The sequence below is a fragment of the Seriola lalandi genome, unplaced genomic scaffold, assembly GCF_002814215.2.
Source record: "Seriola lalandi dorsalis isolate HSWRI2012SDOR001 ecotype SW California unplaced genomic scaffold, Sedor1 jcf7180002054383, whole genome shotgun sequence".
Lineage (NCBI taxonomy): Eukaryota > Metazoa > Chordata > Actinopteri > Carangiformes > Carangidae > Seriola > Seriola lalandi.
Genome location: NW_019524936.1, coordinates 1,002,512 through 1,030,433, shown reverse-complemented (window position 1 = coordinate 1,030,433; position 27,922 = coordinate 1,002,512). Strand labels below are relative to the sequence as shown.

Below are 27,922 nucleotides of genomic sequence, written 5' to 3'. Positions count from 1 at the left end.
AGTTTTGTGCCCTGTGAAATTATGAATGCATTTTGTGATATGAAGATAAAGTGACATCTATTCCTGTTGGTAGAGCCGGCCCGAAGCATAAGCGAACTAAGCGCCTGCACAAGCCTGTTTATTACATGTAATCTCAATGCAACATGTGAAACAAAACATATGTAGAATGTATTGAATACAAGCTTACAAGCAGTGTTCATCTTTACTTGCTTTAGAAATTTTAGTTTTTTGAATTAGCCCATCTAAATAACTAGCCCTTTCAAAGATCATGGCTGACTGTCTTTGGCAGAACTTTGAAGAAAAAAAAAAACATTATTACAATTGCATTATAAAATGTAAAATAAGGAACAGTGTTTCTCTTTCATTTGTGATAATAAAGAATAGTGTAAACAGACATAATACCACTTAATATATTTAGTGTGTGCTGGGCATAGGCCTATACTGTACTTGTAACAACTCCTGTGCTTTTTCTAGCAAAGGTGAATGAATGATAATGATAATAAAATTATCAGTACAAAGATATAAAAAATGTTTCTTGAGAAAATCTCATTTAAATTTAACTTACTGTGGTTTGTGTCTAGAAGAGACCAAAAACAATCAACCTTACATTATATGAAATCCAACCTCTAATCAAAAATATATATATTCCTGGGATTTGTCAAAATAAGCTTTAAAACACATTTTTTACACACTTTAGAAAAAAAATAAGTTCCCAGTAAGAATCTAACCCATAACTCGTACTGATAGTCCCATTGTTTACATTCTACTAGAACAGCAACTGTTACAGACAGGACATGGGACTAATAGAGAAACTTTGCCCATAATAGGGTGAAGGGCACTGATATCATAGCTCCGAAAAAGTATAAATCTGTCCATTCAGTGTCCTCCTGGACAGCTGGACAGAACCAGCATGAGGCAGAGGAACAGTGGCTCTTCTCTTACTGGTACCAGGGGGTCTTCCTGACCCAGTGGAGGGTGAAACCTGCATCTGTCCGGATCTTAATGGAAGCTGCCTCGGCCTCCCTGACTGTCTCCTTCACAGACTGCATCAGGTTCTGAGCATTGTGGACCAACATCTCAGTAGCCTGATGGAGAAGGAATGAAGAGAGATTCAGTGATGAGGGAGACATGAATGATCCTTTTTAAAAGGCTGTTTTAGGGATATAATAGGAACATTGTGATCTGACACATTCATAAAAAACACTCTGCTTACCTGCTCTGACTCCTCTTCGCTGATGTTGGTACGACCCAACATGGTGGCCTTGACTGTGGACAGGATTTTGAGCTGAGTGCTGATGGTGGGAATGCGTTCACACACCTGAAACGAGGTCATAGAGTTAGCTGAGGGAAAGTAAATTGATACCAAAACAAGTATAGTCTTTCCACAGTGAAAAGCCATTGTTCAACTTTCTGACAAAGACGACTGAACTCACCTGGAGCAGGTTGGTTCGGATACGCTTGTCAGTACACTGCTTGGCCACCTCCTTAGCCAGCCGTGTGACTTCATCGGAAGCCTTAGCGATGTCCTTGGCGCACTGGATGAGGGCGCGTTTGTTTCCGCTGCCTCCACGCACCAGACGTGACATCTCGGCCATGAGCAAGGCCATTCGTTTGGCAGCGCCAATGATGTCATTTCCCTACGAGGTACAACAGGAAGATAATCAATACCGTAGCACAAGGCTTCAAAGTAAAAGACCACTACTGTGCTGACTTACTTTGCTGGACCATTTGCGGGCCTCATCGTGGAGCTGCCTGGCAGCTACCATCATGGGCTCGTTCACCATATCCCCGGCCTTCTGCTCAGGGAACTCCTCATCTTTCTCCTCTGGAGGGGGAGGCCTGGGGGGAGGAACCTCACCCTCTGGAAGAGGAGGCTTGGGTGGTGCTGCCTCATCGTTAAGCTACAAGGACAAATCAAAGTAATTATGTATTATGTAGAATTATGATTTGGCAGTTTAAATACACAAGTCATTCCTAGAAAAAACAATAATTTTTTGTCCACACATTCAAGTTTCATGTACTGCAACAGCCCTGGTTCAATTCTAGCTGTTTCTTCTCTGTCTCCACTATCAAAAAAAAAAATTTGAGGACTTACATTAAGCTGATCCAGTTCAGGAGGAGGTGGTGGGAAGTCTGGCTCTTGTGGCTGGAAGGCCTCCCTGACCTTAGCTACAGCACCAAGAATCTTATAACCTGAGTCCAGAAAGCCCTTCTGAAGACCTGGTAATCAAAACAAACATTAAAACTAATCAGAATGTTCCGCATACACATAAAATGAAAATCCCAATGTCTGTGAGCAATATCAGCATACTTGGATCCTGGATATTTCCAGCCACTGCCTTAGCGTCCATCACCATGGGAGAAATTGTCTGGCTCAGTTCATCAGATGCAGCCTTCACCACCTCCCTGAATTTAGGATCCTCAGAGTTCTCCACCTCTCGCTTCGCCACCAGGAGGATACGGTTGGCTCTGCGGGCGATGCTGGTGGCCCCAGCGACCAGCATCTGAGGCTGGTGGTTGGCCATGGCCACACGGCACTTCTCCAAGTCCTTCTTGATGGCCTCCTCTGAGGCATCGAGCAGAGATTTGGTGTCGATGGCCTCGTCCACCAAACCTAAACGTCCATAACGTGTTAATATAGGGAATTATGCTAAGAGGTACAAAATAGCAATCATGGAATTTACAGCATCTTTACGGCACCTTACCTGTCATTTTTTCCACATTATCAATCCACTGATTCTTCATGGTTTCAAAATGTTCATATGCTGCTTGGTTGCCAGGGTTTCTCAGCAGAATACGAGCAGCAGATACCACCTGAAAAAAAAATGTACAAATATTAATTGTCAGTCCATTGGCAAATGCTCAAGACTTGGCTTGAGAAGGAAGAAACACTCTCAGCTCTGTTTTTTGTGATGCTGAGTGGAGGGCAGACACAAACGGAAACCATATAAACACAAAACTGTGACATACTTGTGGCGTTAAATCTCTCGTCGACTTGACGGCAGCCTGGATTCCCTCCACTGTGCTCTTGTTGGCAGTACCGACAGCAGCAGCCTTCTCTGCTGTGGTGCCAAGTTTATTGGCGTGGTTCTCAAAGTTGGCAGCCCTTTCGTCAAAGACCTACACATGATCAAATAAAACAATTATCCAAAAGGGCAGTTAGAAATATGGCAACACACTGCCAATAAATATAACAAAACACTGAAGGAGGCTCAGAGCTGTGAGATCACAGTGAGGAGGGAAGTGACTGTACCACTGACCTCATCTCTGTTGGGGGCGTCCAGAGGGGCGGTGGCAGCCACTCCCAATAACTTGATGGGGGTGGTTGTGTCACTGAAGATGTCAGACACCTCCTGAGTCATCGCCTCTTGCATCTTCCCTTTCAAGTCCTGGGAGGGGAACAAACAGATGTTACAACTGGTCAGCACACTCTGGTCGGCGTCTCATTGATATTACTAGTACAAATGCGTTGTTATTGAACTTCAATACCCTCTGATAAAATACAACAGAATACACTCAGGGCTAGAACAGTGATTTAAAACAGAAAAACACTTTTTTCTTTCCTTTAATAAACAACTAAAACTTCAAATTGTTGTTAAAAATGTTGTTTGTTGAGTCATTTTCAACTTATAGATGAGACAGCAGTAGTTTCAAAACTCAGACTGAGAGTAACACTAAACTGCCAGCAACACTAAGTATATGTATTCTGTAAAACAGCAGGGTTATAAAGTGAGTAAATACTGTATGAACACATAGTTTGAGGTTTTATTTGTACATTTCCATTTTTTAGAATTTATAGTGAGTGAGAATATCATCCTACATTACATTAGATCTGATGGCTTTTGTTGGTGTATATCGTACAGATTTAACAGAAACTCAACATGTCCAGACTTTTAGGGAAGCATGAAAAACTTGTTTCAGAATTACATTATTATTAGAGTTTTAAAGAAGTTTCTCACCCTGTATCGCATTATCTTTAAACTATTTTTGAAACTGTGAAAACCCCAAAATTTTTTCAGTTTCCATTCGTGGTCAGATTACTTTTGTTTCATTATCACAAATCTGACACTTCACATGATGCAACAATTACATTTTGTAATCGTGCTCTCTATGTTTTATTGTTTTACATAATGTAACACTGACGCAGTGCTTTAACTTATGTTACTACAGTATGTTAGAGTTTTATTTGATTTTGTATTTCATCCACCACCGGTGACCAGCAGAGGGGGTTGTTTGACCGTCTGTATGTATGAATCCTGCTCTATCAAAGTGAAGCTACAGGTCTGAATGGAAATGAGACTGTTGAGTGTGAGCCATCTTACTTTCAAGGCCTCCTGGAGCTGCTGAGCCACAGCACGTGCCTGGGGGGAGTCCCCTTCGCCGCGGGCGGCCAGGTCAGCCAGCTGGGCCATGAGCTGCTCCACCTGTTCGCATTTACCCAGCAGCTCCTGCCTGTATGGGCCTGGCAGAGCGTTGGCCAGCCTGCGGCCCTCTGCCACCAGCCCGCGGATTGCTGCCTGGCCTGGAAACACACAGATAAATATATACACTCACAAAAAACAACATTCTACTGGTTAACTGCCAATTAACATTATGTTATTACCTCTGGGTACATCAACAAGAGCAGACTTGTGTACTAAAGTGACAAGTTATCTACTGCTTCTGATATTTTTTGAGAAATAATGACCAAAATATCTGTTTGATGGAATTTCAAAGCAGATCTGATGCTAGTTTAAAAATTCTTATAATGCCATGACACTGTTAAAATGTGTTAAGCGCACAACTGCAACCAACAGTTATTTTCACTTTTAAACTTATTACATTCATCAATTGTCTACAAAATGTCATAAAGTTGTGAAAAATGCAAACCACAATTCTTGTTTTGTACGACCAATGATTCAAAAAAATCAAAAGATGTTCAATCTATAAACACAAAAGAAAAAAACAGCAAATTTACAAAGGTGAAAATATAATGTTTGGCATTTCTGCTTGATAAAATAAATTATTAATTGGTTCAGCAATAGTTAACTGTGCTGTTTATGCCGGTGCTGACCTTGGCCACCTCCTGCCAATAGCTGTCTATTAAATGGTTGCTGGGTATTTTACTGGCTGCTTCTATCAACACTGGAGGGGAAAGAAACCAGCAGTTCCTTCTGTATTATTTCATGTTGTTTCTTTGAGGTAAGCGTTTCCTCCATTATATTGTGGGAACCAACTTTTCTTAGAACAGCCTTGTTGTAAACATGTAAGATGATGTCCAGGTTTTAAGGAGACAAGCCAAAACCAAAGAATAACACAACGCTGTTGGAAAGAGTGGTGCAGAATGTCAAGTACAGTAGAAAGCGTCGTGCACACCAAGTGTTTGGTCTGCAATTTAGCCACGGGAGCAGTGGAAGGAATGTGAAGGAGTGTAAGAGAGAGATAGAGAGTGATGAGGAAGTTGGTGAGGATAGGGGCCAGGCTCACCGACGCCACTGTCATCCATGGAGGGATTGTCAATCCAGCGCTGCGCCTGCTCAATCTTTCCTTCTAAGTGAACAGCTGCCTTTGCAGGTCTGCTGTTGGCCACAGCTTTGTTGGTCTTGGATTGCAGGTTCTGCAGAGCTGTTGCGATCTGTTTAGCCAAAGCTCTGGCCTCAGGAGTGTCACCTTTACCCCTATAAGGAAATTGCAAACAGAAAAAAAATAAATAAAAAAAAGGGTCTGAGGCCGGTGTTTTATCATAAAGATATGGCTGGAATGAGGTCCATGAATAGCTAGCTATATTAAGAGAGCAAATAACTATTAATCAGTTTGACTGAAAGTGCATTCAAAATGTCAGTTTAGTCCAAATCTGGACTAAATATGCAGTGAAATCAGCACTTTCTATAGTTTGAGTCTACCAGTGCAAGGTGGAGTAACAACTATTCAAATTGTAGTATGAAATCTGAATTCCCACAGGAAGAAAAGTCATGTGTGCATGTTGTGACAAGGTCTTCAGTACTAGCCGTTCATTTCAGCCATAAATAGAAGAGAACAATTGTAGACAAGTGGAAGAGATAAAACACCCCCCCTCGATTTATGGACAGAGAATGACTTTCAAGGCCAACTTTATAAACAGTATTGTACACAGATTTCTTACTTTTTGCTGCATACATAACACCAGCACTGTTTCCAAGCAACAGCGGTAAACAGTTGCACTTAGCTACGACATGAAATTCAAGTATTGAATTAAAACATCTGAATAACTGTAATAAAGTGTGAAAACAGACCAGAGGGGTTGCGCAGACAGGCAACAATCACACTTGAATCTAAAAGAACAAACTCAGCATAAAAGGGTCTCATATATTAGACAGTTAATAACTTACTGTCTTCTGAGATCAGAGAGCTTGGCAGTCATGGCGGCGATCTCTCCAATAGAGCGCAAAATGTCATCTCTTTCTTTGGGATCCTCACACATGTCTGCGATCTTTTTGGCCTCAGTGAGCAGGGCCTTGATGTTCTCGTCTCCCTCTGGGCCGCCATTAGGATCTGCCAGCCAGTTCTGAACGGGAAAGAAACAAGAAAAACACTCGAAACACCATCGAAAACGTGCACTGAGACGTTTGAATCCATGTTTTGTATAGAGACAAACTCTTTTGTATAGGGTTAATGACTCACCTGTGCAGCATCAATCCTTTTGGCGATCGCCTGCTTGGAGTTAGTCATGGCCTCCAGTTTGCGAGCAGCATTTTCCACTTTGCCAGTTAGCACGTCAAGCCCTTGGGAAACCTGCTGCGCCTTCTGCATGGCGGCCGGGGACGCCCCCTGACCTCTGGGGTGGACAAAGAACACATGGATACCACAAACTGCAGCATGGCTATGCCTTTAAAAAGGCCCCACAGGCACACATATGGTCACCTGTTCTCTTATCTACACATGTTTGTTTACTCCAAAGCTTAAGCCTCATGATGCTCTTGTTTAAGAATTGTATTTCCTCACTTAAAGCTTCTATTTCCAGCCATGGTTCAGAGGCATCGCCTTGTTTTCAGAGAAGTAACACAACCATGGAGATTATGGATTACCAGACAGCTGCTTTTAATGTAGCATGACTCAGTGTCCCTGGTGACAATCAGATTTCATATCAGATGGATATCACTTCCACTCTTCCACACACTATAATCCCCTATAATATACTTACTGCCTTACACCCTTTGAGGATGGAAAATGAAACTGCTATACAAAAGGAGCATTTATCAATACAATAACCAATGGAAATTTAATTACAGACTCTAGGAAAGATTAACAGTAACAAAGCATGAGACTGTCTAATGAAAAATGACATGGACTTTGTGAAATATGTGGTGAAATATCTTGCTATTGTTGCAACACACAGACACACACAGCAGTGTCTTTCATGCCGTACCTGGCCCTCATCTCAGACACCTGGTCAGTCATCTGGCCCAGGGTCCTGGCCGTGCCCAGGATATCCCGCCGCTCCTTCCCGGCACACAGTTCACCAACTTTCCCGGCTTCATCAAGGATCTGTCGAATGGCCTGCTCGCCCGCGTCCCCTAGAAGCACAACATGCAGAACGGTCAGACACGTCAGTAATGTCAATGAATACAATTAGGTTATCAGCCTGAGGAACTTGATTAGTGGAAGACTGGATAGTTTAAGGTAGGGGACAGGTTTATTACCTGGTTGAGCATTTGGATCCCTCAGCCAGTTCTTAGCCTGAGCCATCTTTGAGTCGATGAGCCCCAGAGCCCTCTTCATGGCCTCTGTGTCCTTTAGGTTTACAAGACAGAATAAATGAATAACTTAAAGGGAATCGATGAACCAAAAGAAAACTAAAAAAAGGAGTCGATCAATGCCCTTAGTCATGCCAATCTATACATGTTCTCACTATAAATCATGACATGATTATTAGGGAGAATTTCATGTTAAGAGTTAATGTCAAGTTAAGACTCCCGTTTAACATGATGTTATATATTCATACTCCTATTTAGAAATCAAGTCATGACTCCTCTGAGATGCTTTGGCTCACTCACAGTTTTTCCCCAGCCAGTTTCATATTCAGGAAAAGTTTCAGGTTTTCTGCATTTGCCATAATCAGACCCACTGTTTAGTTATTCTAGCAAAACACAACATACAGCAAAGTCCATGTGCAGCATCACTAACATCTGTCAGACACAACCACGCAGTGCATGCCGTTTCCATCCCTCTTTCCCGTTGTCAATAATGAGCATGTCATGTTATAAAAAGCCAAACGGCTCTCCATTGTATCTCAATCAGAGTGGATGGAAATACAACAATCTGTCCAACAGCGGCTGACTTGACAATGAGTCCACTCATTGCCCAAGTCTGCAAAACAAAGCGGAGTCCTGTAGGACGTGGAGCAAAGCAGGAGACCAGAGCGGATGAATGAGTGGTTTAGTGAGCTTGCTTTTCGTGGTACAATGATAGGAATTCAGAAAACACAAGTTCTTCATAATGCAGCTTGAATCTTCATCACATAGTTCAGCAAGAGTTTCATAGCAAATTAAACCCAAATGAGAACAAACACACTGCTAAAAATATTCATCACACAACATGTCTGACGAGCCCCCACAATGTTCACGTTGTCAAAATAAAAGAGAACAAACATGTTTGTCGGCACTAACAGGGGAGTGTGGAGTAACAGAGCGGAAAAAAGGAGGGGAAGAAAACAGGAAGTAGAAAGGTGTGAAGTTATATCACCAGAGCTGCACGTGAATTCATTAGCTTACTGTTTAAACTTGTGCTGTTGCTCGTCTGTCAGTAACTGCCAAAGTATGTGTGAGTGAAAAAAACAGTGACGTGAGAGACGGACAGATTGAGGATCTTTGCAGTCAAATCGAATGCACATTCATTACAGCCTATATTCAAAGACACTGAATGGTACAAGACAGGGTGTGGGTCATGATATTAGTAATGAGGATCATGTAAAGTGAGAGGGCAGTTTTAGTGTTCATGGAAAGAAGATTTGTGAGCAAACTGAGCAAATTCTGTTGGATTAAAACAAATAAATTTTTTTTTTAGCCATTCATACAAAAAGAAAATCCATATCAGATTTTCTCTGTGTCCTCCTCCTGTGGCTGTTAAATACAAGTGCAGATCAGGAGAAACCTGATTATTCTGGTAAAGAGAGATGAACGGTAAGAGAATTCTCCTTAATGACACTCAAATCAATAGCGCATGAGTCAGCTCAATCAATATCCCGACAGGCTGAGGGCATGCATATACTGAGTTTCAAATGACTTAGGAGGAGGACACACAGATATTGATACAATGTCATGTTATGAAGCAAAACAAATCCATAACCAGAAAAAAGTTACTACACAGATCAACATTTGAGCAATTCAACCTGCTCAACACTTTAAATAAACACCATTCCAACAGCAGTACAACAATATTCAAACTGCAAATCTACCCCTAATAACAGATAGTTAACACTTTAACCTCACAACAGTCCCGCTGCAAAAAAAACAAAACAAAAAAAAAAAAAACACACAATGGCACAACAAAGCACATGACAGCACACACATCTGTCAGACATGCTGCCGCACAACTAAGTGGCAAGAGAAGTAAGGCTTACCTTCTACAGGGGGTGAAGGGGGAAAGAAACGGTAAAAAGAAAGGAAGAGTGACATAAATACAAATGCTTAACTGGACATACCAACTTAGACCAACAAAACAAAAAAAAAAGTGTCAACAGAGAAAAAAGTGGCACCAGATAGAGCCATTTGGAGAGTGTTGGGACAAGGGAGAAGCCAAACGTGCAGAGCAGAGAAACATAAAAGAAGCCAACAGATTAACGAGCTACATGGAGACACAGAGAAAGTTAAAGCATGCCTACTTAAATTACCAGCTATATGTAAGAAGTGTATGTAAAATGCAAAACCATTTTCATGCCTGTCAACATTGAAATAAGGTCATCCTGATGAAACAAAGTGCATGCCTTGTTGAGAAAGGTGAAAACATATATACGCCATATGAGAGTAACATCACTTCATAATCTCTCCGGTCTGCAGCCTCTGGCCAAAGGCATTCTGGGAGTGCGTGAGGGCACAGTGGGTAGCGGACAAAAGTCAGTTTTTGCTCTTATAAACACGGCTTCCAGTTGTGATCCATAAAGAATGTAAAAAAAAAAAAAAAAAAAAAAAAAAAAAAGGTTAAACACTCTGAGCACCTCAAACAGCAAAGCAGCCTATTTTTCTTCATTTATGTTTATGATAAAAGTGTGTGCATGTGACTTTGATGGCCATAGACAAACTAAGCATCATATCATTTATTCGTGCGTACCTTGTTGGCCCAGGCGTCCTCATCCCAGGACGTCAGCTGCAGCACTCTGATGATCTCGTTTATCTCGGCGCTCATCTTCTCAACAGTGAAGTTACGGTTCTTCAAGGCCTCCTCCACACCCTGGCTGCCAGACGTCTTGGTTGTCACAAATATTTTGATACCTGAAATACAAAACAGAACTCACAATAAACAATTTAATATATCCACTCAATAATACCAATACTCTGCGTAGGGTGTGTGCCAGTGTCTTTGCTTTATGTAAAAAAAAAAAAAAAAAGTAAAAAACATCAAAATGGAGAAAACAAAAAACTAGAAACGGTGCAATGTGGAAGAATCTCCTCTCTGTGAAGGCAGTGTAGGATTACCTGAAATGAGGATGGGCAGCAGCTCTTTGACTGTGTTCATGGAGTTGACCAGCATCACGCGGTGCTCCTGGTGGGTCAGCTCCTGCTGTCGCTCATCGATCATCTTTGCCATCTTTGTCATTCCTGGAAAAAAAAAAAAAAAAAGAGGTGAAAGGAGAGACACTTAGTACATTTAAACAAATAATAAGCTTGAAGTGTAATTTTGTAGACACGTTGTACTTCTTACTCCAATACATTCCTCTGACAGTCAACATCACAATGTACTTTTACTTAATTTGCATGCTCCTAAAAACACATATGAATGCTTATATGTCAAAAACAAAGTGTTAACTCATACACACCAAGAATCTGTCAACTAAGACACTACTGTCAGATACTGTTATGTCAAGACTTGAGTAAAGTAATCCTGACACTGTGTCAGCAGACTGACCTGGTCCAAGGTTCTTTGTGTATGTGATCAAGTCCTCCATGGACTCCACCACCTCTGCCACTGTCAGGTACTCAAGGATGCCTTTGCATACGCGGATTATTTTGCGGACCTGAGATAGTGGTGGGATAAAACAACATCAAGCACTAATTCAAAAACAGCATTTCCAGAGAAAAGCGATTACGCAAACACAGCACCCCCACCCCTCCTGCCCCCTCCCATTCAGATCCTCTCTAATTGCACAATGCTGCCTACTGACATTCCAGCCTCTTTCACTCGAGCTTTATTTGGACTGCTGGAGTCACCACTCCACTATACAGAGTGATCCCTGAGCTGCATTTGAAAACATGATGGCAACGCTGACTGATGACTCCTGCTGAGTCCTGCTGAGTCCTGCTGACTGCTGCAGACAGCGCTGGGACGCCCGCCTGATATCTGCTCACAGAGAGCTGATGTGCAACTTTTCTATTTTACTCTCCATCCCTGAGAGGATAAGGAGGATGGGTCTGATTGATGATACCCCTGCTTGGTGTAAGATTTAAGAAGTGTTTGTGTAAGAAATATGAAGTTTGTGTAAGTTGCACTGGCATGTCTGCCACATTTATCTACCTCTGTGTCTCCTTTATAAGCCTTACAGCACCCAAGAGAAGGGTGGGGTGGTGAGGGGTGGTGGTGGGGGTTGATACTGTCCCTATAACAGAGGGGCCTGTGGCAGCAGATCTCTTTCTCGCTCAAGTGTCCATTAAAAAGATATTAAAGCCCTTCCAGTTCGCCTACTGCTCATTGAAAATCAATGCTACAACCATTAACACAGTTACACGCTGTGTTAGCTATGTTGTGTCCATTTCTCAGCTTCTGTTGTTTTCTGAACTATTCCCACAGCTTGCTATGATAAAAATACAGTCACACATCATCTTTTACAGCCTGATCAATACTGGATTTTTCAGGCGGATAATCTGATAGTTAAATATCAGCTGATATTTACTTATTAAAGAAAAAATAAACAAAAAATAACCATTGGAATTTGGTTACTAAGGAAACCTGATAAAGATACGTCAGAGGCAGGATATCTGACAGTTAAAAAAAAACATGTACTGCAGTCATCAGCTTATCACAAATTCTGTTTCCTGCTTCTTTTTTTTTTATATCTATTGCCAACATAAGGCAGTCACATTTTATGCAGTTTTTATAGAACAATGTCATTGCTTTTAACATGTGCCACTTTTTTGGGATTAGTTGGTGTTTAGCCTCTGATGTTTTGTGTCTGTTATGTTTTGGTACATTTTTGTGGTATTATCTGTCCCCATTTGCACTTTCATATAAAACCCTTGATCTCATGATGCCGCAAAAGAGATATTGTATCTCAAAGGGACCTTCCTGGTTAAATAAATCTTTAAATATCTGACCAGTCCAAGTGAGAGGAGAAAAAGAAAAAAATCAAGCACATGTAAGCGCACATCATTTTGCTCTAATGCTTTATTAATGCACTGGGAGAACTCAGAGCACAAGAGGCAGACAAATCAATTCTTCCATCGTCAGGAGTCGCATCAAAACATCATTGAATTGTGTTTCTGAGGTTAAGGGCACAACCGCATCCTGGTGTGCTAGAATACACAGAACCTCTAAAACTGATGATATCTAGCAGCGTCACTGCATCTATATTTCTTTCCTGTAAAGTCTTAAAAATTAACTCCTTGCCAAGCAAACAGGCTTCTGCCGGTTAACAGATTTTTCTAAATAAAATATAGAATGATGGAATGAATGAACAAAGGAATGAATGAAGGAATTAATGAATACCTCAGCCTCATCAAAGGTCAGGAGCAGGTCAGAGGTCCCAGAGAGGATGCCCCGGGAGCCATCGATGAGGTAATCCCGAGCAGGAACAGAGTATGGATCGGCTTTCAGCATGGAGGCAGCCTGCACCAGTTTAGTGCATGCATTCTCCACTCTGTTGAAAGCACAAGACAATTGATTTAAAGACCAGTTGGAAAAAATTATCCTCCAAAACAAGTCATGCTGATGCCCTTCAGAAGCCAGATGGACAGTACACATGGAAACAGCAAATTGCCTGCAGCAAAAACAGATGGAAGCTTGAGGATACAGCTAGTCGTAACATACTGTAACTACTGTCTAAACATCGATTTAGTTTCATTTTCTTTTCTTATATGCTTTTCATCACGTTTTAAGCAAATACTTATGTGTAAGCTAATGGAGTCTATATCCGATGGGTAGTTCTCTCTACACCTACAGTTATGTCAAAGCCTAAAACAACTATTCTTCATACACTGATCTGATTGATATGAATTTAGGGATTATAATTAATTAACCTGATTAATTAAACTGCTGAGATTTGACTGTAACTGATGCTGGCTGGAATTAAAAGTAACCAAGTAATAACAAAATTATTAATATCAAATTTCAGCTCAAAAGAAAGAGAGTTCACACATCAGGTGAATAGCTTATTCTCACCTTAGTTGTCCTAATAATATGGTCAATAGTTTCCTTTCTGTATTACAAGCTGTGTAAAATACAGCACACAGCTATAGGACGGCATGCACTAAGAACAAATTATCATGTAACCGAAGCAAATAATGTAAACATTTACTGAATCAGAAATATATTGTGAAGTTCCTATTGATATGTCTCAGGTGTTTCTAACCAGCAAACTGATGGTGAAAATACACTCAAAACAGTCAAATAGTGCTTTTAGTCCATTTTTGATCATTTTAAATGCATTTACAGATTTATTCATCCACAGAAACATGATGGTTGCACAAAGTAAACTGTGAGTAAATGTGTTGTGGTATTGAACTTTACCTGGAAAAAGAATGTAGGAAATAGCCAACTGAACTGAGCATGAAGGGTCACTCTTGATCTTGCAAATAGCAGTTCAACAAAAAAGTCTTAACTCAAGGACCACCAAGTAGAGTTTTCCCAAAACCTCTGTCTCATGAAATGCAACTGGAAGAAATCTACTCCGTGGACCTTAACTTGAGATTTTTTTTGTCAAAAAGCTTAATGAATGAGAGACAGGACAGGCCATTTCATTTTCAAGCAAATTCTTGGGTGAGCAGGACAGGGTGTGGGGCAAGACGGGAGCTGGGTAAACACTCTTAACAGTTCCAGTGGCTAAGGGTCTAAGGATAGAAGGTGTGATAAATTGTAATTAGACAATGTGATTTGTGAATTCGGGCTACATAAATAAAACTGACTTGACGTAACGCACATGTAGAGTATGAGTATGTTTATCTTGTGACGCAGAAGTTAACTTTTTCTCACAGGATATGACTGGAGACCACAGCAGACTTCAGCACTGTGGTTGGCCTCAGCCCAATTTAACCCCTGCTTCCACAGAAAAGTAAATGATTGATAGTTGCCTCCTGGGTGTGATGCACTCAGTGAACTACAGAGCAGCAAAAACTGCAGGTTCATTCTTTGAGTCAGCGTCATACATGCCACCTGCATAGTATCATAACAGCCATATTGCACAAAGAAACAGGCAACAAGCCAAGGACCGCCACATGTTGTAGTTCCCACAATGTATTAACTTCCTACTTTTGCCTAGAGGCCAAATGTTGCCGCGGCAACACAGGAACGTTATTGCTATTTTCCACATTTTAGGCCTTGCAGAGGGGCCAAACGAGAGGAGCTCAGTCTTATTCTCATTCTTCTGGAGGAACAATTCTTCTTAAGGATAAAGGCTAACATATGTGCATGACATCAAGGCTGATGTGTGTGTGTGTGTGTGTGTGTGTGTGTGTGTGTGTGTGTGTGTGTGTGTGTTTTTTTGCAGAGCCAGCCAGCAGTGTCCTTCAGCGTGCACTAGCAAGAAACAGCCCATGCATTAACCGGACCCTGACAGACACTATATTTAGTGAAGGAGACGCATTCCATCGCATGTGCTGATGGATGACGACAGGGTGACGATGTGACTTTGAGGCGCCAAATGTGTTGAGTCTGATGACCTGTGCCTGCCAATGCATTTCATCCCTGACCTTGGGGGGCTCCCAGGACCCGCCTCTCCCTCCCACCACTACAGTCTCTCGTGTAATGGGGAACGGTGAAACTGTGTGATATGAACAGACAGCAGCTGGGCACAAGTTAATGATTTAACTGATGTTGAGTCAGCCAGGGAAACAAATGCAACGATTAAATATGTACACCTCTTCTTTTCTACATGAATACATACCCCATTTTTGTGTGTGTGTTTTATGTTTCGACAGAAAAAAAAAAAAAGCAGCAGCAGCCAGTGGCTCTTATGTATAAAGACATGTACAGTATGAGTTTGTGGCCCTTCTCCTTTAGGGTAAAGGAGCTCCTCCCTGGGCAAACAAAATATCTATGTTACACCAGGGCAAGACTCTGAGGCACTTAACATGCCATGTCTGACCTTTGCTTGGGCACAACCAGCCATTACTGCAGCAGATAAAGAGAGAAAGAGAGCCAAAGAGAGGCTAGTGGGTTCCACATCCTGTAGAGAGATATTCACTTCATCTAAACACATCTGAGATGCTTTGTCATCGCATGAATTTGAGGTATGCAAAGTGATCGCATTGTGCTTACTTGATAAAAGCTGGTGGCATGTCCCTTTTCATAATCTGGTCCTCTGTGGTTTGTACAGTCTCCTTCCCCACCTGCAAAACACAGATACTTTCTGAGTAAAAATCAGTCAACTGTAATTTAATGGAACAAGACATCTCAAGTAAATAAAACAGTAATGTACGATCAATGAGTTACACAACAGAACCCAGGAGAAAAGACAAAGACAAGACATTTACAAACAGTGTTTTACTACATTTCACCTAATTTTCATTAATTTGAGAGCTTAGAAAAAATATTTCATAAATCAATGATTCATAACGTAATCTATATTACTTTGCGCAAGTAATGTAATGATTGATGCCAACAAATATGATTAACACAAGTTAATTAATGTGAACCTGTTTTCAAAAGCAGTTGCTCACATTGACTTATCCAGTAAGTTTCAAACTGACTTCACCAATTTGTCATTCACCCCGTCTGTTTCATCTCCTTCAGGGTCACATGAGCCTGGAGCCCAAAGGTCTGTGCAGGTCATTGGTCCATTACAGTGTCAACACAGATGCTATGCAATCACATTCACTTTCACACAACAGTGTAGAGTTTTGTGACGAGGAGGAGGAAAACTGTGACAGACAACTCAAGTGAGCGTAGTGAGGACATGGCAACTAGACGTGAAAAACTTTTAGCTTTGTAGTGACAATGCTTAAAACTGAGCCATAATAAAGCTTCTACTTCTAGCAGTTATTACTGCAAATGGTTTGAGATAAATCATAGGTTATTGTTTGGATATCTTTGCCTTTTTTGTTTGGATTCTGGAGCAGGACATTATGGTAACGTACTTCATACCATGACTAAATATGCAAGCCAAGACAAGCCATGTCATTTTTGCTATTTTTATATTACTTAGATTATTGACTGAACACTTCGGTGAATCAGACTTTTAATAATGTCTAATATACAGAGATTTGTGAAGTTGTATTGATTTGAATGCTTCATCAGAGCGTTGTCTGCAAAAATTATGACAGATCTTGAGAGTTACTTTTAGCACAGGAAATATGTGTTTCCAGTTGATTGGGTAGAGTCAGTTATAACTGATTTATTTGAGGGATTCAGCAGTCCAACCATTGTTCTAAATCATTTCACAAGGTTAAAGTGCAGTAACTACAGAAATAGCACTAGTGCTTCACACTTGCTCTCGTGATTCTAATTCAACCATGGGATACTTTGACAACAAACCAATGAAAGAATGACGATGCACTCTGTGCTGTCGCAATGTAGAGACGAATGGATTTGGTAGAAGTCTTCGCTTCCATCTCATCCATTATCTTCACTTAGCTAAGGTTACAATTTTGACAAGGATACTGCAAACTGCTGGTGTATAACCAAACCCTAAATCTGGAACTGGAAGATGCTACATGGTCTGCCGTTATTAATGACAAGCCACTTAGCTACTGTATTATATTTAGGAACTGGTAAAGGTGGAACCAGGGGCTGAAAAACAGACTCCAGTCGAGACAGGACACACCCACCACCCCATGCTCAGTCCTGATGACTAGCTCATCAGTCATGAGGGTTTTGTATCAGTCAACACTTCGAGCTCCGGCACTAAGTTTCAGAGGAATTTGGCACAGTTGCGCTTGCTCAGCAATGTTTTAAGTTTAGACCTATTACAAATCTTTTATGCAACTTGAGCACACATTTTCTACATCAATAGCATGTCATGTGTATGAGTTAAACTCTGTTACCACAACTTTCCCCCCTTAGGGAGTTTTGTCTTTAATCATGCAGTTTTCCAGAATTTCCTGTTAACTTGTCCATTATTTCAACGAGGCAGCTGCTGGGGGGACGCCAGGCCTCAGCACAGTTATAATGTGTAAAGCAGCTGAACGCCTCCTCTCCTTCAAATGCCAAAATGACTCACCTCCCCCACCATGACCTCAGCGTTGTAGGGAAACACAATTCACCCATGTCAAGCTGCCATGGGTGAGGGATCACACACGTTCATACCGGGACACAGATCACACCGACTGGGTTAAATGAGCTGCATCACCGGCCAGAAGGGAGACATTAAACCTTTTCTTTTACATTTTACATTATGATTATAACAAATATAAAACGACATGAGCCAATACCTCACTGTCACACATAATTCAGCAATATGTAACATTTTCAACATGTTTCAATGAGCTGAACTTTGCTGCACAATCAAGTACCTGCTATGTGATATGCTATAAGCTAGCCAAGGTCAATGTGCTTTTAAACAACAGATCAGAAATGAAAAAAGGTGGTAATGACTGCTGAAAAATGAGTTGATTAGTCAATCAACAGAAGAACAAGTTTAATAACTTGTTGAAGTCATTTATATCATTTGAAATTTATCATATTTCACAAAATCAGTGGAGTGTTGCGCCATGGGTCGGACAAAACAAGCAATTTAGAGATGTTCGCTCAGGCTGGGAAACTGACTGATAAAAAAATAATCAAGAAGCCTTACTGAAAATGATTTTTAAAAAAGTAGATTCTGCTTTTGTTTTGGTTATTTTGGACGTGGTCGTGATGCTGTGGTGAGCAGTCCCAGAGAGCTCGTCAATGTGTCCGACTACAGGCAGTAGCACAGGCATTCCAGGTGGTTGACGTGGAGGCTGAAATGGAGCAGAGCAGACACACATCTCTTCACTCTCTCTTCACTGGACCAGAGGGACTGTGAGTAACTGAGGGGTTATAAATTAGGGCCAAAGGTTGTGCTAAACTAAAACTTAAGCTTAGCAGAGGGTGTCCATCTCAGACTGAAGTGGCAGTGTACATATGCCACCCTGACATTCCACCAATGAGTGGCTCTGAACAAAAGCCAACGACAACAACTAAAGCTGTTCTGTCCCATTCAACTAAAGGGCAGCAGGCCAGTGCTACAGAGGAGGGATATAGGGCACAGACTGAAGTAAATATAAGTGAGGAGGGAGGAAGTAATACAAAGACATTACAGCCTTACCAACACTATAGAACACACACAGTAACCTCCTATAAGAAAGTAACACCACTGTCCGGTCTTCACATTCATACAAGCCAAGCATGTTGCAAAAGATTTAAACCAATGTGCGGATATTTTTTAACTTTTTTGTCCATCTTTGGGAAGTTGTCTATAAGTAGAATGTGAGTGCAGATTTATTTTCATACAATGAAGTGTATTGTATCACTACATCATCTTTATATATAAAATGAATTAAATCTACACACCAGCGATGCAGAAATCTGCAGAAATCACCAAATATATATTTGGTGCATATAATATAAATACTCAAATTTACTTTATATGCACCTCAACAGCTAGCTGATTAATCAATTTGTGGATTTTGCAAGTACCACATAGCAAAAATTTGCAGGTTAAAACCCATTACATGTGGGGACCGTTTTTTGGCTGGACTGCAACAGTGGGAAAGCATTGTGGGCGATTTCCCATAACAAGTAGTCCTAAGCCCACAGTTCGCACCTACACACAGTCTCGCCATGTATTAGGTTTATACTTTGTTTTGTTTGTTTCACTGTCAGATAAAGCAAGTAATTTTTGGACTGATATTATTGACAATTAATGGATTAAATGATTCAATAGATGAATAAAAAAAAGTAATTAAAGCAGTTGTACCTTTTCTAAGGCACTGAACTGCAGTTCTGACTGAAAAACTGAACTCACTTGCTCATGTAAGAACAGATTTAAGACATCACCAAGATTTATGAGAGTAAAGTCAAGTTTAGACGTGACCTAAACTGAACAAAAGGCTGAAGACGGATTGGCTGCACTATAGGTGAACAATGTGGAGGCCAAATGCTGAGTGCGAGCAGCATTTAATGAGCGCTGACTCATATTCTCCCCAAACCATCATGCAGGAGTGTCCAAAAACCAGCAGACTTGAGGCTCTTGGTACTGCATTCAACAGGTCATTGCTATCTTCCTTTTCCTGCTCCCTGTGGAGCCTCTTCCTGCTGTCTGAAGTTCAAAAACAGTCCACAGCTGACCAGCGATCCAAACAATTCACTGCAAAAATAGAACAGCGACCCAAGTTTATAAATGTTGTTGTCAAGCAGTTTGTGGTGCCTAGCCGTCTTTCCTATTTTCAGACTCTGTCATGATTTTGGACCACGTACTGTACTTATGATACAAACACTGACCAGACTCAACAATAGGGCTGCTGCTTGAGATTATTTTAACTACTGATTAATCTGTTGGGTTTTTTGGGCTAAAAAGATTAATAGTCTGCTCCATAACATCTTAGGAGACTACTTGTAGTTCCCAGAGGCCAGAATAACATCTTCAAATTGCATGTTTTGTCTCATCAGCAGGACAAATCCAAAGATATTCAATTTACAATAATATAAAATTTAAAAAAGTAGCAGATCACCACATTATTAAATAAAATGTGTAACTTTTTGGCATGTTTCCTTATTTGACAGTGAAGACAGAAAACAGGGGGGAAGAAAGGAAGTGATGACATGAGGCTGTTGAGTTTCAGATCATTCTTAATTAGGGCTGAGACCTACAACCCAAACCACAACAAAAATATCCCCTTCCTTGAAAAGATTCAGGCTAACCACTTTAAGAAAGGTCATTTGTTCACTTCCACATTCTTTTTAAAACCTGATTCAGTGTCATTTTCTTCCAAGCTGTCATATACCACGCTACCGGCTGACAGTCTCATTTACCATTTCTATCTGGAGTGGAAACACTGACAGTCCTTTTACCATCCAAGAACGCTGTGTGGAAACCCTGTGTTGTGAAGTAGCTTGATAAAGTGGCTGCTCCTTTAGAACAGACCTGGCTTTGTTGACAGCAGCCCATCGCTCTGCCTGGAGAAGAAAGGCCACTCTGAAAGCCTCAAGGCTGCCAAGACACAGTCTGCCTTTCACATGTTGGGTAGTTTTAGCACAATGCTGCGTTAATCATGGCGACCACAAAGATCTATGATGGCAAAATTCTGGCAAGTGCCGTCACCGCTGCCCATAGCAATGTCCTACAAATAAACTGTGTATCATTCTACACACAGGTTTACTTGCTGAAAGTAGAACTCAGACACTGATTCCCACTCTAACTTTGCACTGCAATTTGATGAGATGTGCTCACACAAACTGATGGCACAGCACTCCATTAGCTAGCCTTGATCAATAGTCTCAAATCCATCAAGTGCTGTGTTCTGAGATACCAAATAGCTTTTGTCTAACAATGAATGAGGGGTAGCAAAGAGGTTACTCTGAAGGTCAACACCTTTATCATGCATCTGTCAAGTGGTGTCAAACATGGTTTATTAATTTGGTTCAGGAAGTAGCTACACATGAGGTGTCCAGGGCGATGAAAGTCACAAATCAAATGGCCTGCTTGGCCGTGGCAAAACAAGCCCTGCAGCCAGAGAGAATATATCACAACTATCTATCTCATGTTACAGGAGCTTAGCAGCTCATACAGTGTTACTAGGGAGCGGCACTCATCGGTGTGAAGCCTCCTTTTAAAAAGAAGAGTGAGTCAATACAAAGCTGGCAATAGACGAGCTGTCATCCACCAGAACAAGGTCTGCTAAAAGAAGAGAGATAACAAGAGATTATTTTCATTGCATCCACCGAGGGTTGGGGAGGAAGGGGCGACATCACACTCAGTTATCCAATGAGATGATTTAATGGATAATGGATTTCTAAAAGATCTAAATCCCAATCAGTGCATAGGGTTGTCGCTTTGTATTTGTAATATTCAAGCCATCATTTGAATATTAGGAAAAATAATGATTTCAATTATAAAGAAAGTTTATGTAGGCTACATACATGCAACAAACCCTAATCTAAAAAGTGTTCCCTGAGACCTCTTTGCCCATCAGTAAACTAAACTATTGTTGCTCTCTTCTATAATGCAAAATGGAGGAATATAGCAAAGGTCTAAGAACAATGAGTGTGAAGTATTATGTTGTAGCGCTTAAATTGGTACAGTACATAGATTCTATCCAATTATATAGTCTTCCCCTTTCCTCGGTACTGCCAGGAGTGAGTGTAGGAACACAATTAAATTATTGTATGTCAACTGTTGGGAAAAACAGCTTCCTGTTTGAACCAGCTGCAAGAGGAGAAAAATGCGTGCAATTGCTGTGTGGTGTCCAATATGTGGTCTGGATAATAGCTTAGATTTCTGCTTGCATTTCAAAAATCCTCTGTCCATGAATGTCACATCTGTAAAGGGCTCTAAAGGTAATTGGGGTAAATATTTGGATAACTTGTGCACATGAATTTGTGTCTTATGTCACAAATTAGGCTCAAATTAATCATTTTGTGCACGACTTGTGTCTCCAAATGCTGCAGGTGCATGCTCTTCAACCTGCTGTTTTTTGGGTTTTTTTTTTTTTTTATTCCAATACAAGCCCTGGATAAAGCTTTTCGCCCATGTGAGGCAGTCAGTCAATCCGAACAATTAAAGTATTAATTCTTATTCATTTGAACTTGAATTTTTAATCTTTGGAAAAGGAACAGCCCTAGTGCATTGAATTCTTTTGCATGGTCTGTAGCCATAAACATCTCACTGCCAAGGGAGAGGGGTTTCCCTTTGCTGGCTCACACTCCTGTTCCTGAGAGGGGCCGACAGCTGCCGGGTCTTCCTGACTTGGCTGCCCGCATTTCCTCATCACCTCAACACTCCCCTGCTAGTCTTATAAAGTTTCATCAAACTCATGAAAAATAGTCTTCAGATGCAGTTTGAATCCATAACACTACAATGCATTTTTGTGAAGCCCTTTTTTTAATTGGGAACTACACAAGCGCCCCTTGTCCTGTTATTGTTACCAATGTGATAGAATTGAATGGTGAGCAGTTTGAAATAATTTCCTATGACAAATTACAGGAAGTTGGAGTGCCAGGTAATAGGAAGCTTTTTCTTTTGTCTGCCTTTAAGCACTTTAGTTAATGAACATATTTGTTTCCCCATCTGTTATGGATCAAAGATGTAAGTGACTGAAATTACTATTCCATACCTCATCAAATACTGATCCAAACACAGTTTAGTATTTAAAAACTTTTTGTGTTTTATTTGTATTTCTATTCAAGTTTAACGAAACTGTTGAACATTTCCAAGTGTGTTGCTGATGTTTCCTGGTCCAGTGAAATGTAACTCATATCTTTCGCAAAAATACAAAGATTACCATTGAGATTACCTTTTTTTTGGTATTACTAGTAATTTGTAATCGCAGTAGCAATGCACCAAACAGCGACTGTACAGCCACTTAATGATCTGCAGATAGGAGCATCTATGTAAGTCATGTGAGCCTTGTGATCTGTGCAAACAGGAAGACGAACACTTATGACTTTATCAGTTCCAGGACTCTACTTCACTGGCATTCTTGTCTTTATCCAACAGCTATAAAAATGAGCTATAAAAATAATGAAGTACAACAGGCCTGGAATAAAAAAAAAGGGCCTGCATAGTCAACTCAAAAAATGAATGCTGACAAAGATGACATAGCATGTTGTTCTTCCATATACCCCAGTAGGAAAATATTTGAACACAGAATCACTTAATAGACTTAAACTTAGTTTAACTGTAAATCTTCACATGTAATAGTTTCATTATGATTCAAAAACCTTTTAGCACAACATTCTCAACTTGAAACTTCAACCTGAGAGATGTGAGACAAAACTAGACTGATTTGCTCTCAAGCACCACAGCTGCATAACTACACAAAGGACACACTGGAGTAAGTTCTTTATATACAGCTCAGCAGGTTTTGAACCCTGCTAGTAACTTTGTAATTGCGGTGACTTTGTCTCATGGTTGCACAAGGCTTGCTTATTGCACAAGCATTGTACATTCAAACTCTCATATTTTTCCAAAGCAGAATATTTACCAATAACAGCCACATCCTGTGGGTAAAGACATCTACCAACTTAAATCTGCATAAGGAGTGAAACATAGATCACAGACACAGATAGTGTGGTTGACCTGAACTGTTCTGTGAACACAGACTCTTCTCTGGGAAGGCTTGCTGACTGATATTCGTACTCAATATTTCATTCAAAGGATCAGCTCAGCCCCCCAACCCCCACCACCATCAAGCCAGGATGCATTCCTGCTTGCTGGGAATTCTTCACATTCCTCATATTTATCTTTAATTGAGGTCTGAAAACATTGAGGTCAAAGATGCTGATCGCTTGTGAAGGGTCTCGGTTAGACCGAACATATTTCATTCACAATGCTTTGTGGTCATGCTACGCTTAAAACACTGGGTCAATTTACGAGGGTCGTACTTTAATCTCCATGCATCTGGAAAAATAAGATTAGGCTCTTTCAAATTAATAATTTAAAGGTCTGCACACTTATCACAGTGAACGCACCAGATCTCCTCAGACAGGCTTACACACATAAGAGCATCCTGAAAGCATTGTCTTTTTCTTTGTCTGGCAATAGGAAGAAACCTGACACAACCACTAGAATACGAAGTTTGAAAGGTACAATCATCTGTAACCCACTTTCAGAGAGATATTTAGGTCATCCAAAATCCACCTTGATAAACTGTCTTCAAGCTTCCATCTCAAGAGATTTCTAACTGAATCCATGAAGGAGGAAGTCTGTGCAACATGTGGTTTTCCTTGCAACACACACAATGAGGTAGATTGCTTTTTTTCCTGACACAGCCCCGCCCTGGGAAAGTCTGGAGAAATGCAATTAGACAGCCTCATCCCTTTCCCCTCCAAGGATGATCCTTTCCTCAACAGTGATACACTCCCCAGTTAGTGGTTTACTTGCAACTGACTTAACAACTGATGCAAAAATTGAGAACATTACAATCTATTTTTGGAAACAATGAAACATGCATGGGCAAAAATGGCAACACCTACACAACAAGTTAAAAAAAACCTTTTTTCCAGATAATATTCAACTGTCATCAGAAACAAAGAAATAAAAGATATGAGCCCTACAGCATGATTTCTCATTTGAGCTTCGAAATGTATGACTCACAGAACTGGTGGGACTTAAACCAGAAGAAATTACATCTCATCCTTAACTTCAATGAACTCATAACACTGTCCATGTTGTAATGTTGCTGCAGCAACTGGAAATAATTACAGGCCTATCCATTCATTCATGCCACTGTTGGAAACATCTGATCACAATTCAGAGTGTCCAGAGAGCTTGGATCATCTCACCCCAACCAAGCTGAGATTGCACAGGCCATTTTCATGTGTCAGGACTTGTTGACAAGCACCGCGTTCATATTAGAGTGATCTGCAACAATGTTTCTATATTTATAGCTGCATTAATTGATTTTCTAGCCGCTCTGGGGCAGAGGAACTTCCAGCTCTGGCATATTATCATCCTATAATGTTGCTGTGTTAGCTAAAATTTGCCCTACACCTCTGGCAACATTAACATTATTTCAGTCATGAGTCTACTTGATGAATGTTAAGTCCAACAGTCACTCTCCTTTTAGCTCTGGGTTGATCTCTGGCTGTTTATATGCTCTACATTCTATACTGCCTAGTTACTCGTACTGGGCAGGTAACTTACAGTGGGTTTATTTGAGCTTTTTGCTGAAAGGGTTTAGGGTTATTTAGGGTTTAACTGGAGTGTACACATGGTAAATGTGCATCTAAAAAGGCTAAAAATATCAGAGCAGTAGAGTTAGCTGTTAATTATCAGCTTGTACATCAGAACAAGCCACATCTTTCAGTTTATTGTTAATATGAAAAATATTGGCATAAATTCAAGCTCCATTACAGTGTGTTTATGACATTTCAACTATGTTTGACTGTGCACACTTTAACTCTGCAGGTATGTGGACATATCTAAACTGATAAGAGGTGTGACTAATTTTCTTTGACATCACACACCCATCATCGCTATTAGTTTGAAGGAAAAACTAGAACCCAATATAACTGGGTAAGGACTAACTATCACAGATTTCAGTGAAATATTTTACAACGTGTAACCAAATGCGACAGTATTTATGAACTGTTACCCAAGGAACAAAAAGGTACCTTCACAAAACACTGACATCACTTAAGTATGTTAAGGTAGACAAGGCCTTCTGTCAACATATTTAAGTTAAACATAAACAGAATACACTTTTTAAAAACTTCAACATAATTTCCCTCAGAGGAAGGAAACCTTGCTGGTGTGGAAATATAAATACCACACACAATGGGGTACAGATCTACAGTTTCAGAGTGGAAAAACAAAGGCATAGAATGAAGTGTACTGGCACGAGGTGGTTCTGGACCATAAAAACCTACTAAATAAATTGGGGGGCAATGGGAAGCAGTCCTTTTAAATGAAGCATTCCTTTGCTGACAGGACACGCCAGAGCAATTGTCCAAATTTATCACCCAACAACTGCCAGGGTCTGTGTGCTTGACCAGGCTGACAGAGAGGAGAACACACAGGAACCAAGCCTGCCTTAATATAGCTTATATCTCTTCCTTTCCATAAAAGCCACAATATCTGTCATGTCCCTCATATCTCCATGTTTCCTTTGTAGGAAAGTTGCCATGTGTTGGTTGGTGTTTTCAACAAAAAGCTTTAGGAAATGCAATTGACATTTCCTTAGTTTGTGCTATGATACTTATATTGTGGCTCTGAGGAACACTATTGTGGTTTGGTTGTGTTTGATTCTAAAAATACTGGAAACTGCAGCTGCATGTGGTCAAGGGGGGCAAGTAATTTAATGTTTTCAAAAAAAAAGGCAAGTCTCCAAATGCATAATTAATTTTAATTGCTCTGTGTGGGTAGAAAAACATCATGGGCACCAACTAGATATAACAATGTATGAGCACTTGCCATAGTACATCAAGAAGCATTTGGTTCAGTTTGTTTGCAGGTTCTTTTTTGTGAACAACTGTGGTTAAATCGTGTGGTTTCACATTCTGGGGTATGAACTGCTGACAGCTGATATATAATATTTACGATTTGTCGTTGTATTTGTATCAGTGGTAAATCATTTTTCCAACTGTCCCATGCAACAATATGAACATCTGTTTGGAAGCTTTGGTTGCACATCATATGCAGGGCGATGAACTGTCCCGCCTACTCTATGGTTTAGTAAACTGAGGTTCGTGTAATCAAACATTTTCTGTATTTGAAGTTCAATCAGATTCTTACACACAGAAATATTCAAAGACAATCAGAGCAGTTGTTTTGTGAGGTGAACTGGATTCAACGCTAAAGTAATTCACTGTAGCCTATCCCAGTACCTGGCTCATACATACCAGCGGCAGTGCCTACGTCAAGATATGGCAGTCAGCTACAGAGGAGGCAGGGCATATTTTCAAGGGGAAAAGGGCGTAACTGCCCTTTGCCCCAAGTCAAACAACTTCCAGAAACTTTGATAGCATCCATACATCTTTCTTTCCATTAAATACATAAGACACAGCTAGCTACTTTCGTATTCTAGTAAGTATTGTGTTTCAATGCTCTCAAGTAAGTTAATTTGAGAGCGGACGGTGTGGGACAAAGAGCGACAGGTAGCCTACAACATACGCCTAGTTTGGGCAGACTTTACCCGATGCAGTTTTACCAAGGGAAGAAAGTTACTCACCCGCACAAGGTTGCTAACAGCCGCCTGCACGGCAGCAACCGGCGCCGACAGATCTGGGATAGCTTTCCCGTCAACTTCACCTTCTTCGTGCATTATCACCAGATGGGATATCTGCTGAGCCACCGGCTCCAGAATACTTTCTATCGTCTTCGTGTGAAAAACCGGCATGGTGACAACTTTAGACCACTATCCAAGAGAAAAAAGATTCGCTCTCCAACCACTTAAGGCAGTTCACTCCCAAACTCCCGCTACGAAAGCCTAAAAAGCAATCCCGGTAGCTTTTTCCAGGACAGTTTCACTCTCCGGTGTGAGAACTACAACTACTCCCGTCAAACCATAAACGTGAAAAGCTCCCAGCCAGAGAGTGGTCGCGAGGAATCTAAACGTCAGCGAACTATGTCCGCCCTCTAGCCAATCAACAAGCGGGAAGGCAAGTTCCCTGGTGTCTGATTGGTCGATCGGGGTGCCGCTCTGTGTCAGCACCTCCCGCGTCCACACAGGCAAGTTTGCTCGAAATCCGAGTGCTCTCTAAATTACGTAATAGATCCTCATGCCCTAAAAAGGGAAATATGTGTCTACTGTTTGTGAGGAGTAGATTCCAGCAGCTGTAAATTACATAGTCAGACAAGTTCTTTTGGCACTTACAGAGCAGAAACTGGAGATGTGACTGATAGGATATCAGATTTCAAACCACCCTGAAAACATACATCATAAAAGAGGATATTCCTAATCAACTTCAATCTCATCACTGT

At 40.8% G+C, this 27,922-nt stretch overlaps 1 protein-coding gene across 1 annotated transcript; it reads right to left on the bottom strand.

Moving 5' to 3' along the window:
* Nucleotides 1-60: 60 nt before the first annotated feature.
* On the bottom strand, nucleotides 61-27,520 carry LOC111657104 (vinculin). Its single transcript, XM_023409098.2, has 21 exons — nucleotides 27,171-27,520; nucleotides 15,640-15,710; nucleotides 12,874-13,024; nucleotides 11,080-11,188; nucleotides 10,650-10,772; nucleotides 10,285-10,445; nucleotides 7,659-7,749; nucleotides 7,385-7,532; nucleotides 6,640-6,793; nucleotides 6,348-6,523; nucleotides 5,467-5,657; nucleotides 4,323-4,522; nucleotides 3,261-3,389; nucleotides 2,971-3,120; nucleotides 2,706-2,814; nucleotides 2,312-2,614; nucleotides 2,096-2,220; nucleotides 1,716-1,901; nucleotides 1,434-1,637; nucleotides 1,214-1,318; nucleotides 61-1,085 (listed from the first exon to the last, which is right to left on the bottom strand). Exons 1-21 carry the CDS (start codon nucleotides 27,336-27,338, stop codon nucleotides 939-941), a joined length of 3,201 nt encoding a protein of 1,066 aa, XP_023264866.1. The 5' UTR covers nucleotides 27,339-27,520; the 3' UTR covers nucleotides 61-938.
* Between the last annotated feature and the right edge of the window lie 402 nt (nucleotides 27,521-27,922).

What these genes read in the sequence shown, in the direction of transcription:
- LOC111657104 (XM_023409098.2), bottom strand. Translation starts at nt 27,338, where the DNA reads ATGCCGGTTTTTCACACGAAGACGATAGAAAGTATTCTGGAGCCGGTG. An exon ending in GGATCCAAATGCTCAACCAG is followed by an intron (nt 7,533 to 7,658) that starts GTAATAAACCTG and finishes TTGTGCTTCTAG; the next exon opens with GGGACGCGGGCGAGCAGGCC. An exon ending in CGAGAGATTTAACGCCACAA is followed by an intron (nt 2,815 to 2,970) that starts GTATGTCACAGT and finishes TTTTTTTTTCAG; the next exon opens with GTGGTATCTGCTGCTCGTAT.